We start from the raw sequence: 13,629 nt of genomic DNA on the forward strand, positions 1-13,629 counted from the left end.
TTTTGCTGGACCCCAGGAAGAGTAGCTGCTGCTTTGGGAGCATCCATAATAAATACAAATACAGTTGTGTAATTACATATGAACAACAGCTTTAAAACATCAAATATGTTCCCATATGGAAACAGACACGTAGTAGACCTCTTGGTCAGCAATGGTGATTGATTTTATGTATTGTGGGTTACTATGTACGCATGACTGTAAGTCACTTTGAATAAAAGCCTCGCTCCAAGATGGTCTGGTCTGAGACAGACCTACTGAGACAAACACACCCACGACCTCTGACGTCCTACCTCCAAAACATGCCAAACATATCCTCTCCGTCATCTGAAGCAAAAGCCCTTTGTGATGCAACAGTACAGTAAATCTAAGCCATGTGTTTACTGAAAACAGCTACAGTCTTTAAAAGTAGAAAGAAATGTACTTATCACTCTGGTGTGGGTTAAATAGCTTGACGTGAATTCTTGTGTTTTGCTGAGTCTAAAGTACTGTTCCACCCAGTGCTACAATTTTAAGGGTTATTATCTGGCTGTGTGCTTATTTTTGTACATGGAGAGAGAGATAGATGCCAAAAAAGCAATTTGAATTTGAGAGAGAGAGAGGCCTTCAGGTGAACCAGAGAAGCCACAGTGTTTAAGATAGCATCTGTAAACCAGACAGGCTTCCTGACAGACAGACACGAGGAGAGGAATGGAGAAATAATGAAAATGTACCTACCAGACCTCCAGAGCCATCTCTAAATACACATTGGTTGCCTGTAAAAACAACACAACGATGCTGTGGTTATTGTAGAATAGAAAAAATGGATTAATATGTCAACTGCAAAACACCCTGGGATAGAATACAACATCCACAAGCAGAAGGAGGAGGGATGAGAGGAGGAGAGAAGGGGGAGAGATGCAGGTGGGTGGGCTACAGTAATGAAGAGGGAGGAGTGAATAGAAAGAGGGAAACAAAGAAAAGACAGGGATATTCAGGAAGAAAAAGAAGATGATAAGAGAGGAAAAACTCTCATGGATAAGTCATCACTCAACAGACAACTACAGTCTGGTGAGAGCGAATGTATTTCAGACACACTTTCCGCTGTAGGTTAATGTAGTTACTACAGATATATATACAGTGCCTTGCGAAAGTATTCGGCCCCCTTGAACTTTGCGACCTTTTGCCACATTTCAGGCTTCAAACATAAAGATATAAAACTGTATATTTTTGTGAAGAATCAACAACAAGTGGGACACAATCATGAAAAGCGGCTAAATGGCACATTTATTATAAGTGGATATTTCAAACTTTTTAACAAATCAAAAACTGAAAAATTGGGCGTGCAAAATTATTCAGCCCCTTTTAATACTTTGTGCAGCAAACTTTCTGCAGAAGTTCAGCTGAGGATCTCTGAATGATCCAATGTTTAAATGACTAATGATGATAAATACAAATGTTTAATTAATGTCCTCCTAAATGTAAAACAGCTGTGATAGTCTCAGAGGGTTAAAAGGAGGAGAGCATCATGAAGAACAGCAGTGTTCAGTTCTTTCCACAGATACTGTTGTGAAGATTTAAAGCCGGACTTGGATTCTAACACCTGATTTCCCATTTTTAAACATCCCATTGTAGACTTTGCAATGTTTTGAAATGGAAGGAGTATGGAGGCAAATCTCCAAGACCCAGTCCCTCAAACTTTTGCAGACTCATACAAGGAAAGACTGATCAGAATGCAGCCAGTAGGCGCATCCATCTTCCCTGGATGAACTGCATCTTCCCAGCTGAGGTGGGAGACTCTGTCCATAGGACAACAATCAGTCGATGCTGCACAAATGTTTGACTGGCCTTTATGGAAGAGTGGCAGAAGAAAGCCATTTCTTAAAATATCCATAAAAAGTGTTGTTTAAAGTTTGCCAAAAGCCACCTTTGGAGACACACCAAACATGTGGAAGAACATGTTTGGTCAGATGAAACCAAAATTGAACTTTTTGGCAACAATGCAAAACACTTTTTTGGATATCTTTAAGCAAACAGCTCATCACCTTGAACACACCATCCCCACTGTCAAGGCATGGTGGTGGCAGCATCATGGTTGTTGTCCTGGACTTTTCTTCCACCTCAGGGAAGATCTTAAAGTTGATGGGAAGATGGATGGAGCCAAATACTTGGACCATTCTGGAAGAAAACCTGATGGAGTCTGAAAGACCTGAGACTGGGATTGGAGATTTGTCTTCTGAACAAGACAATGATCCAAAACATAAAGCAAAATCTACAATGGAATGGTTCAAAAATAAAATATCTTTTTGTTAGAATGGCCAAGTCAAAGTTCTTCACAACAGTATCTGTGGAAAGAACTGGTGTGTTCTGTTCTTCATGATGCTCTCCATCCAACGGACCTCTGAGACTATCACTGTTTTGCAGAAGGAATGGGAAAAAATTCAGTCTCTGGATTGTATTTATCATCATTAGTCATTTAGGTCAACATTGATCTTCAGCCTCACAATCGGAGCAAAGGTTGCTGCACTGAAAGTATTAAGGGGCTGAATAATTTTGCACGCCCAATTTTTCAGTTTTTGATTTGTTAAAAAAGTTTGAAATATCCAATAAATGTATATGTATATGTATATGCCATTTAGCTTCATGATTGTGTCCCACTTGTTGTTGATTCTTCACAAAAAATACAGTTTTATATCTTTATGTTTGAAGCCTGAAATGTGGCAAAAGGTCGCAAAGTTCAAGGGGGCCGAATACTTTCGCAAGGCACTGTATATATATACAGTATATATAAAGAGAGAGCTTACTTTGCCGATAAGAAAAGGCACCATCTCCGTCTGACCAGTTTTCAACATTTTGGAGATGTTGTACGACGCAGTCCCAAGTTTCTCATCCATCACGTAATTGGCATCCATTAACGTTATCTGATTGAATAGTAAAGCACCAACAGACAAGCTTCAGGTAACCATTGTACTGTAGTGGACTGGGCCTGACATAAAATGAGTTACATTTGACTGTTTTGATTTTATTAGACTTTTTGTTCACCTCTAGAAAGTTCTCCTGGTTTGGGTCTAGTATGAAGCCAAAGGTTTCGTTCCATTCAGGGTTGATGTCATTGTCTATGTGGCGCGTTCGTTTCCTGCTCTCGGGGGAAGTTGGGATGAACAGCTCCACATAGGGGTCAGGAGTGTCCACTGCAGACACAAACACACAAATGTATGTGTTACAGTACATACAGTACATGAGAAATGAACTACAGGAAACAAAGGACCGAGAACGCCCCCATCCACATAGACAGGGCTGTAGTGGACAGGTCGAGAGCTTCAAGTTTCCCAGTGTCCACATCACTAAGGAATTGTCATGGTCCACACACACAAACACAGTCATGAAGAGGGCACGACAATGCTTCTTGTGATTTGATTTGGCATGGACCCTCAGATCCTCAAAAAGTTCTTCAGCTGCACCCTTGAGAGCCTCTTGACTGGCTGCATCACCCCTTGGTATGGCAACTGTTTGGCATCTGACCGCAAGACGCTACAGAGGGTAGTGTGTACGGCCCAGTACAGCCCCGGGGCCAAGCTCCCTGCTATCCAGGACCTTTATACCAGGCGGTGTCAGAGGAAGGGCCTAAAAATTGTCAAAGACTACAGCCACCCAAGTCATAGACTGTTCTCTCTGCTACTACATTGGTACAGTCTGGAGCCAACAGGACCCTGACCAACTTCTAAGACTGCTAAACAATTAGTTAAATAGTTTACTAAAAGCTACCCGGACTATCTACATTGACCCTCTTTTGACTCATCACATACACTGCTGCTACTGTCCTGTTGCCTAGTCACTTTATCTCTACCTAAATTTACATCTCTACCTCAATTACCTCGTACTGCTGCACATCAACTCAGTACTGGTTCCCCATATATATTTCTTTTTTATTTAACCTTTATTTGTGCACCACCCTATGGGACTCCCAATCACGGCTAGATGTGATACAGCCTGGATTTGAACCAGGGACTGTAGTGACACCTCTTGGACTGAGATGCAGTGCCTCAGACTGCTGTGCCACTCGTGAGCAACGGTCTATAGGCAAGTTATAATTACTCATTACATATTTATTCCTTGTATAGTTAGTTTTCTCTGCATTGTTGGGAAGAGCCCATAAGTGCGCATTTCAGTGATAGTTTACACCTGTTGTTTACCAAGCATGGGATAAATAACATTACATTTGATTGATTTGATTTACATACAAGCAAACATATTAATGTGATAGAAACATGCATAGCAACAAATAGGTGACACTATAGTGTTATGACTTTAATAATATTGCTATTACTTGGCGGCATTACATTTCATGACACAACATAAAATCTTAGTTTTTACAGAAATGACAACTCTCTGTGGTGTGTTTTTATGTTGGCGAATTTGTGATCGTTAACATGTGAACTAAGAGCATGTAGAATAACAGGTGTTGTCAGACTCACACAGGTCACCCAGTGCTCCCTTGGTGACATTCTCAGCTCGCACCACCGTCACTCTGAACTTGTGAGAGAACTGCTGCTCCACCTGCACAGAAACACAACACAACACATAACAGAGAGTCTGTGAGCCAGGACACACTCCTCACACAAACACAAATCTATCACACTTGAACTCCAACATAGAACTACTTAGGTACATTGTTTTTTTTACCTTTATTTAACCAGGTAGGCAAGTTGAGAACAAGTTCTCATTTACAACTGTGACCTGGCCAAGATAAAGCAACGCAGTGCGACAAAAAACAACAACATAGAGTTACACATAAACAAACGTACAGCCAAATAACACAAAAGAAAAGAAAAATAGAAAGATCTACATACAGTGTGAGCAAATGTAGAAGAGTAAGGAGGAAAGGCAATAAATAGGCCATAGAGGTGAAATAATTACAATTTAGCATTAACACTGGAGAGATAGATGTGCAGATGATGATGTGCAAGTAGAGATACTGGGGTGCAAAAGAGCAAGAGGCCTGTTGTCTTGACATGGAGATATTCCACTGTAGCCCCGTTGGCTGCTCAGTTCCTATTGAAAGTCTATGCCTGCTGCGAAGCCTCATTCATCACTGCTATGCTGTAGTGGAGACTAGCAGATCTGCAGGTTCACTTCAAGGGGAATGGTGATAAGACAAAATGACATCATCATACCTTCTGTTTACAAATGACCTAAAAACAAAAAGGAAGCAACAAAACTACAGTTGTCTGCCCCATAGTAGGAGTACGGGATCTGATTTTCTTTCACAGTACCTGTACACAGCCAATCTGTAAATAGCACACCCGACTACCTCATCCCCATATTGTTATTTACCCGGGCACATTTGTAGTGGGGTAATATTTGATATGTGTATATTATATTTACCTCACATGCGACCCGTGATAAGAATAAGACTATGCAATTAGCCTATTCAAATGTTTAATTGACTCCTTAAAGATAATTAAAATATGCAAGAGACTATTCCCCCTCAGGAGACAGAAAAGATTTGGCATGGGTTCCCAGATCCTCCAAAAGTTCTACAGCTGCACCATCGAGAGCATCCTGACTGGTTGCATCACTGCCTGGTATGACAACTGCTCGGCATCTGACCATAAGGTGCTACAGAGGGTAGTGTGTGCAGCCCAGTACATCACTGCCAACCAGGACCTCTATACTAGGCGGTGTCAGAGAAAGGCCACGAAAAATTGTCAAACACTCCAGCAACCCCAGTCATAGCCTCGTTACTGTTATTATATTGTGTAACTTTTTTAAAACTTGAGTTTATTTCGTAAATATTTTCTTGTCTCTTGTTTATCTTAAAACTGCATTGTTGGTTAAGGGCTTGTAAGTAAGCATTTCACAGTAAGGTCTACACCTGTTTTATTCTGCTCATGTGACAAATAACATTTGATTTGATTCAGTTGAGTTACAGTAATAGGCAATCAAGAAATGTCTGAGAATGGAATTCTAAATAGTCTATTCAATTACTTTTTCAAATGAAAGATGCATTATACAAGGAATAAACTTAAGTTACAAATCATTAACAAGCATTACAAGACATTACTCTAAGCATGATCAGAGAGGGAGAGTGAGAGAAAAGTCATGACCTGAAAGGCCATTCCCCAAGAGTCCCTGGGGTGGAGAGAGAAGTCATGACCCGAAAGGCCATGCCCCAAGAGACCCTGGGGTGGAGAGAGAAGTCATGACCTGAAAGGCCATTCCCCAAGAGTCCCTGGGGTGGAGAGAGAAGTCATGACCCGAAAGGCCATGCCCCAAGAGACCCTGGGGTGGAGAGAGAAGTCATGACCTGAAAGGCCATGCCCCAAGAGTCCCTTGGGTGGAGAGAGAAGTCATGACCTGAAAGGCCATGCCCCGAGAGACCCTGGGGTGGAGAGAGAAGTCATGACCCGAAAGGCCATGCCCCAAGAGACCCTGGGGTGGAGAGAGAAGTCATGACCTGAAAGGCCATGCCCCAAGAGACCCTTGGGTGGAGAGAGAAGTCATGACCTGAAAGGCCATGCCCCAAAAGACCCTGGGGTGGAGAGAGAAGTCATGACCTGAAAGGCCATGCCCTGAGAGACCCTGGGGTGGAGAGAGAAGTCATGACCCGAAAGGCCATGCCCCAAGAGACCCTGGGGTGGAGAGAGAAGTCATGACCTGAAAGGTCATGCCCTGAGAGACCCTGGGGTGGAGAGAGAAGTCATGACCCGAAAGGCCATGCCCCAAGAGACCCTGGGGTGGAGAGAGAAAGAAACGGTGTAGGTATCTAACCAATGCAGGTCAGCAACAAAAAGAGAAAGAGGCAATTAATCTAAGACCCTTTATAACATCTGATTATGTGTAGATAAAGAATCTGAGTTGTTGACCAATACCATGTTGAGTTAACTGTTGAGTTAACTTCCAATCAGATGTCAAACCTACATGATGTAAAGACAACTGAACCTCTGCTACCCAGAAGTGTGACAAGATGGGGTTGGTGAGATAACACATAGAATGTTGAATTCCTAAGACAACAGAAAGGAAATCCTTGCATACAGTTGATCTGAGTCACTTCGGGGGCTGGGCCACCCTACACCTTCTTTATCCTATCATGATGAACACTAGGCCTACCCCTAGCCCTGAGAGCTGTACTGAGAAGACATCTGTAATGAGAAGAGAGCTGTAGTGAGAAGAAAACTGTAGTGAGAAGACAGCTGTAGTGAGAAGAGAGCTGTAGTGAGAAGACAGCTGTAGTGAGAAGAGAGCTGTAGTGAGAAGACAGCTGTAGTGAGAAGACAGCTGGAGTGAGAAGACAGCTGTAGTGAGAAGAGAGCTGTAGTGAGAGCAGAGCTGTAGTGAGAAGACAGCTGTAGTGAGAAGACAGCTGTAGTGAGAGCAGAGCTGTAGTGAGAAGAGAGCTGTAGTGAGAAGACAGCTGTAGTGAAAAGGGAGCTGTAGTGAGAGCAGAGCTGTAGTGAGAAGAGAGCTGTAGTGAGAAGACAGCTGTAGTGAGAAGACAGTTGTAGTGAGAAGACAGCTGTAGTGAGAAGACAGCTGTAGTGAGAAGACAGCTGTAGTGAGAAGCTGTAGTGAGAAGAGAGCTGTAGTGAGAAGACAGCTGTAGTGAGAAGACAGCTGTAGTGAGAGAGAGCTGTAGTGAGAAGACAGTTGTAGTGAGCTGCTTTAGTGAGAAGACAGCTGTAGTGAGAAGACAGCTGTAGTGAGAAGAGAGCCGTAGTGAGAAGAGAGCTGTAGTGAGAGAGAGCTGTAGTGAGAAGAGAGCTGTAGTGAGAAGACAGCTGTAGTGAGAAGACAGCTGTAGTGAGAGCAGAGCTGTAGTGAGAAGAGAGCTGTAGTGAGAAGACAGCTGTAGTGAGAAGGGAGCTGTAGTGAGAGCAGAGCTGTAGTGAGAAGAGAGCTGTAGTGAGAAGACAGCTGTAGTGAGAAGACAGTTGTAGTGAGAAGACAGCTTTAGTGAGAAGACAGCTGTAGTGAGAAGAGAGCTGTAGTGAGAAGACAGCTGTAGTGAGAAGACAGCTGTAGTGAGAAGAGAGCTGTAGTGAGAAGACAGCTGGAGTGAGAAGAGAGCTGTAGTGAGAGCAGAGCTGTAGTGAGAAGAGAGCTGTAGTGAGAAGAGAGCTGTAGTGAGAAGACAGCTGGAGTGAGAAGACAGCTGTAGTGAGAAGACAGCTGTAGTGAGAAGACAGCTGTAGTGAGAAGAGAGCTGTAGTGAGAAGAGAGCTGTAGTGAGAAGACAGCTGTAGTGAGAAGACAGCTGTAGTGAGAAGACAGCTGTAGTGAAAAGACAGCTGTAGTGAGAAGACATCTGTAGTGAGAAGACAGCTGTTGTGAGAAGGGAGCCGTAGTGAGAAGGGAGCCGTAGTGAGAAGAGAGCTGTAGTGAGAAGAGAGCTGTAGTGTTTAAAATATATATATATTTAACTTGGCAAGTAAATTGAGAACAAACACTAATTTACAATGATGGCCTACAGCGGCCAAACCCAGACAACGCTGGGCCAATTGTGCGTCGCCCTACGGGACACCCAATCACGGCCGGTTGTGATACTGTCTGGATTCGAACCAGGGTGTCTGTAGTGATGCCTCAAGCACTGAGATGCAGTGCCTTAGACTGCTGCACCACTCAGGAACTCCTTGGACACTGTGCTATCTAACCTCCAAACGAGCTTCAATGCCATACAACTCTCCTTCCGTGGCCTCCAGCTGCTCTTAAACGCTAGTAAAACCAAATGCATGCTTTTCAACCGTTCGCTGACTGCACCAGCACGCCCGACTAGCATCACCACCCTGGATGGTTCCGACCCAGAATATGTGGACATCTATAAGTACCTAGATGTCTGGCTAGACTGTAAACAATCCTTCCAGACTCATATCAAACATCTCCAATCTAAAATCAAATCTAGAGTCGGCTTTCTATTTCGCAACAAAGCCTCCTTCACTCACGCCGCCAAACATACCCTAGTAAAACTGACTATCCTACCGATGCTTGACTTTGGTGATGTCATCTACAAAATAGCTTCCAATACTCTACTCAGCAAACTGGATGCAGTTTATCACAGTGCCATCCGTATTGTTACTAAAACACCTTATACCACCCACCACTGCGACCTGTATGCTCTAGATGGCTGGCCCTCGCTACATATTTGTCGCCAGACCCACTGGTCCCAGGTCATCTACAAGTCCATGCTAGGTAAAGCTCCGCCTTATCTCAGTTCACTGGTCACGATGGCAACACCCACCCGTAGCACGCGCTCCAGCAGGTGTATCTCACTGATCATCCCTAAAGCCAACACCTCATTTGGCCGCCTTTCCTTCCAGTTCTCTGTTACCAACTACTGGAACGAATTGCAAAAATCGTTGAAGTTGGAGACTTTTATCTCCCTCACCAACTTTAAACATCTGCTATCTGAGCAGCTAACCGATCGCTGCAGCTGTACATAATAGTCCATCGGTAAATAGCCCATCCAATCTACCTACCTCATCCCCATACTGTTTATATTTATTTACTTTTCTGCTCTTTTGCACACCAGTATCTCTACCTGTACATGACTATCTGATCATTTATCACTCCAGTGTTCTGTGCTATTGACTTGTTTATTGTTTACTCCATGTGTAACTCTGTGTTGTTGTCTGTTCACACTGCTATGCTTTATCTTGGCCAGGTCGCAGTTGTGAATGAGAACTTGTTCTCAACTAGCCTACCTGGTTAAATAAAGGTGTTCTCAACTAGCCTACCTGGTTAAATAAAGGTGTTCTCAACTAGCCTACCTGGTTAAATAAAGGTGTTCTCAACTAGCCTACCTGGTTAAATAAAGGTGTTCTCAACTAGCCTACCTGGTTAAATAAAGGTGTTCTCAACTAGCCTACCTGGTTAAATAAAGGTGTTCTCAACTAGCCTACCTGGTGAAATAAAGGTGTTCTCAACTAGCCTACCTGGTTAAATAAAGGTGTTCTCAACTAGCCTACCTGGTTAAATAAAGGTGTTCTCAACTAGCCTACCTGGTTAAATAAAGGTGTTCTCAACTAGCCTACCTGGTTAAATAAAGGTGTTCTCAACTAGCCTACCTGGTTAAATAAAGGTGTTCTCAACCTAAATAAGCCTACCTGGTTAAATAAAGGTGTTCTCAACTAGCCTACCTGGTTAAATAAAGGTGTTCTCAACTAGCCTACCTGGTTAAATAAAGGTGTTCTCAACTAGCCTACCTGGTTAAATAAAGGTGTTCTCAACTAGCCTACCTGGTTAAATAAAGGTGTTCTCAACTAGCCTACCTGGTTAAATAAAGGTGTTCTCAACTAGCCTACCTGGTTAAATAAAGGTGTTCTCAACTAGCCTACCTGGTTAAATAAAGGTGTTCTCAACTAGCCTACCTGGTTAAATAAAGGTGTTCTCAACTAGCCTACCTGGTTAAATAAAGGTGTTCTCAACTAGCCTACCTGGTTAAATAAAGGTGTTCTCAACTAGCCTACCTGGTTAAATAAAGGTGTTCTCAACTAGCCTACCTGGTTAAATAAAGGTGTTCTCAACTAGCCTACCTGGTTAAATAAAGGTGTTCTCAACTAGCCTACCTGGTGAAATAAAGGTGTTCTCAACTAGCCTACCTGGTTAAATAAAGGTGTTCTCAACTAGCCTACCTGGTTAAATAAAGGTGTTCTCAACTAGCCTACCTGGTTAAATAAAGGTGTTCTCAACTAGCCTACCTGGTTAAATAAAGGTGTTCTCAACTAGCCTACCTGGTTAAATAAAGGTGTTCTCAACTAGCCTACCTGGTTAAATAAAGGTGTTCTCAACTAGCCTACCTGGTTAAATAAAGGTGTTCTCAACTAGCCTACCTGGTTAAATAAAGGTGTTCTCAACTAGCCTACCTGGTTAAATAAAGGTGTTCTCAACTAGCCTACCTGGTTAAATAAAGGTGTTCTCAACTAGCCTACCTGGTTAAATAAAGGTGTTCTCAACTAGCCTACCTGGTTAAATAAAGGTGTTCTCAACTAGCCTACCTGGTTAAATAAAGGTGTTCTCAACTAGCCTACCTGGTTAAATAAAGGTGTTCTCAACTAGCCTACCTGGTTAAATAAAGGTGTTCTCAACTAGCCTACCTGGTTAAATAAAGGTGTTCTCAACTAGCCTACCTGGTTAAATAAAGGTGTTCTCAACTAGCCTACCTGGTTAAATAAAGGTGTTCTCAACTAGCCTACCTGGTTAAATAAAGGTGTTCTCAACTAGCCTACCTGGTTAAATAAAGGTGTTCTCAACTAGCCTACCTGGTTAAATAAAGGTGTTCTCAACTAGCCTACCTGGTTAAATAAAGGTGTTCTCAACTAGCCTACCTGGTTAAATAAAGGTGTTCTCAACTAGCCTACCTGGTGAAATAAAGGTGTTCTCAACTAGCCTACCTGGTTAAATAAAGGTGTTCTCAACTAGCCTACCTGGTTAAATAAAGGTGTTCTCAACTAGCCTACCTGGTTAAATAAAGGTGTTCTCAACTAGCCTACCTGGTTAAATAAAGGTGTTCTCAACTAGCCTACCTGGTTAAATAAAGGTGTTCTCAACTAGCCTACCTGGTTAAATAAAGGTGTTCTCAACTAGCCTACCTGGTTAAATAAAGGTGTTCTCAACTAGCCTACCTGGTTAAATAAAGGTGTTCTCAACTAGCCTACCTGGTTAAATAAAGGTGTTCTCAACTAGCCTACCTGGTTAAATAAAGGTGTTCTCAACTAGCCTACCTGGTTAAATAAAGGTGTTCTCAACTAGCCTACCTGGTTAAATAAAGGTGTTCTCAACTAGCCTACCTGGTTAAATAAAGGTGTTCTCAACTAGCCTACCTGGTTAAATAAAGGTGTTCTCAACTAGCCTACCTGGTTAAATAAAGGTGTTCTCAACTAGCCTACCTGGTTAAATAAAGGTGTTCTCAACTGGCCTACCTGGTTAAATAAAGGTGTTCTCAACTAGCCTACCTGGTTAAATAAAGGTGTTCTCAACTAGCCTACCTGGTTAAATAAAGGTGTTCTCAACTAGCCTACCTGGTTAAATAAAGGTGTTCTCAACTAGCCTACCTGGTTAAATAAAGGTGTTCTCAACTAGCCTACCTGGTTAAATAAAGGTGTTCTCAACTGGCCTACCTGGTTAAATAAAGGTGTTCTCAACTAGCCTACCTGGTTAAATAAAGGTAAAATAAATCAAATAAAAACGAGTGAGATGAGAACTGTAGTGAGAACAGAGCTGCCCACTAATCTAATGTTGATAGATAGAGATGGAACAAATATAAGGTTTTCTACTGAAGTAATACTGCTTTATCAGAAACACTATGTGGCCAAAGATAGTCTTATCTAGAGTAGTAGGTTCCTTCTTATTACTGGAGCACATGACTCACTGGACTTAAGGTGAAGTTGTAAGAAGATGTTTGTTACACTACCAAAATACCAAGTAAATGTATGCAAAACATGCAGTATAGTAAATACCTAAGAATTTGAATGTAACCAGACATGTGTGGACTTACAATAATGTACTGGTAGGGGTCTATGGAAGACATGGTTGGCTGGTGGGAGAGTTGGTGTCAGCTACTGTAGGAGGAGAGTCTCTGTCCAGTCTCCAAATGTGTCCTTGAACTTAAGCAGATCCTCCAGGAACACTGGGTAGAATCTACAGACTGGGGACACACAGAGCATCAATATGTAAAGGGATGGTGTGGAAAGACAGATATGACACATGGTAACTTGTGGCAGTTAGTGAAACAATAGCTTTGCTTGACAGTTGTATACTGTCCAAGTCTAGTGACACGTTGCTGGTGAGTGAAACAGTTTGAAACAGTGATGATATAAAATACTAATAACTTGAAATAACTGGTTATCAGCTACTGAAATAACTGGTTATCAGCTACTGTAGTGAGTGTAGGACCAGGGAGAGGGGATGTACTGAAGCCACAAGACTGAGATAGGCCTGTGTGTGTGTGTGTGTGTGTGTGTGTGTGTGTGTGTGTGTGTGTGTGTGTGTGTGTGTGTGTGTGTGTGTGTGTGTGTGTGTGTGTGTGTGTGTGTGTGTGTGTGTGTGTGTGTGTGTGTGCGTGCGTGCGTGTGTGTGAGAGAGATAGAGGCCTATGTGACTCAGCGAAGTGAGAGATGCTACCGCAGCCTAATAATTTGTGTGTGTGTGTATATGTGTTGTGTGTGTGTGTGTGTATTACAGTAGACCACAAGCCCAGTGTGGCTCCAAGGCTCCCCACAGTTGTTCAACAAAGCGTAGCATTTCTGTGAAGAGTTCATGCACGTAGTGTGGTTGTGTGTTCGCAGTGCTGGTCACGTAGTTTGAATGGATGGTTCAAGTTCTGAATGAGCCTATTTGGGCTGTGACGTGGTGACCTGCATGTATTCCACATTTCTGAACGATCCATCAACAAAGCAATAAGAGCTGAGTGGATTGGACAGGAACACAGACAGCTTGGCCTGACCACTGAGTGGGCTTATTGTTATTTTGGTACAAGAAAGCTGTGCCAATGTGCTTAACTATCTATCTGGTCTCCTCATTAAATTAGAATTAAATTACAATAATGGTTATTCATTCAAAAGTCAATTCAATGACTGAATTGTGATGTTCCTAAACGCAAGACCATGGACTTAGCCATACCTGTAATCAACAGGCTTAATTAAGTGCCATGTTGTTACA

At 42.5% G+C, this 13,629-nt stretch overlaps 1 protein-coding gene across 2 annotated transcripts in view; it reads right to left on the bottom strand.

Annotated features, from left to right (window-relative positions):
- Window positions 1–13,629, bottom strand: part of pla2g4ab (phospholipase A2, group IVAb (cytosolic, calcium-dependent)) — a 62,365-nt gene that overhangs the window by 47,580 nt on the left and 1,156 nt on the right. For both annotated transcript variants that reach the window (XM_052463820.1, XM_052463822.1), the window contains exons 2-6: window positions 12,467–12,616; window positions 4,452–4,533; window positions 3,019–3,167; window positions 2,781–2,897; window positions 715–752 (exon numbers count right to left, since the gene is read on the bottom strand). In XM_052463820.1, the coding sequence (XP_052319780.1) occupies window positions 715–752; window positions 2,781–2,897; window positions 3,019–3,167; window positions 4,452–4,533; window positions 12,467–12,499 (419 nt within the window). In that variant the 5' untranslated portion in view covers window positions 12,500–12,616. The remainder of the gene's footprint in view (window positions 1–714; window positions 753–2,780; window positions 2,898–3,018; window positions 3,168–4,451; window positions 4,534–12,466; window positions 12,617–13,629) is intronic.

The sequence above is a fragment of the Oncorhynchus keta genome, chromosome 1, assembly GCF_023373465.1.
Source record: "Oncorhynchus keta strain PuntledgeMale-10-30-2019 chromosome 1, Oket_V2, whole genome shotgun sequence".
In the NCBI taxonomy this organism is placed as follows: Eukaryota; Metazoa; Chordata; class Actinopteri; order Salmoniformes; family Salmonidae; genus Oncorhynchus; species Oncorhynchus keta.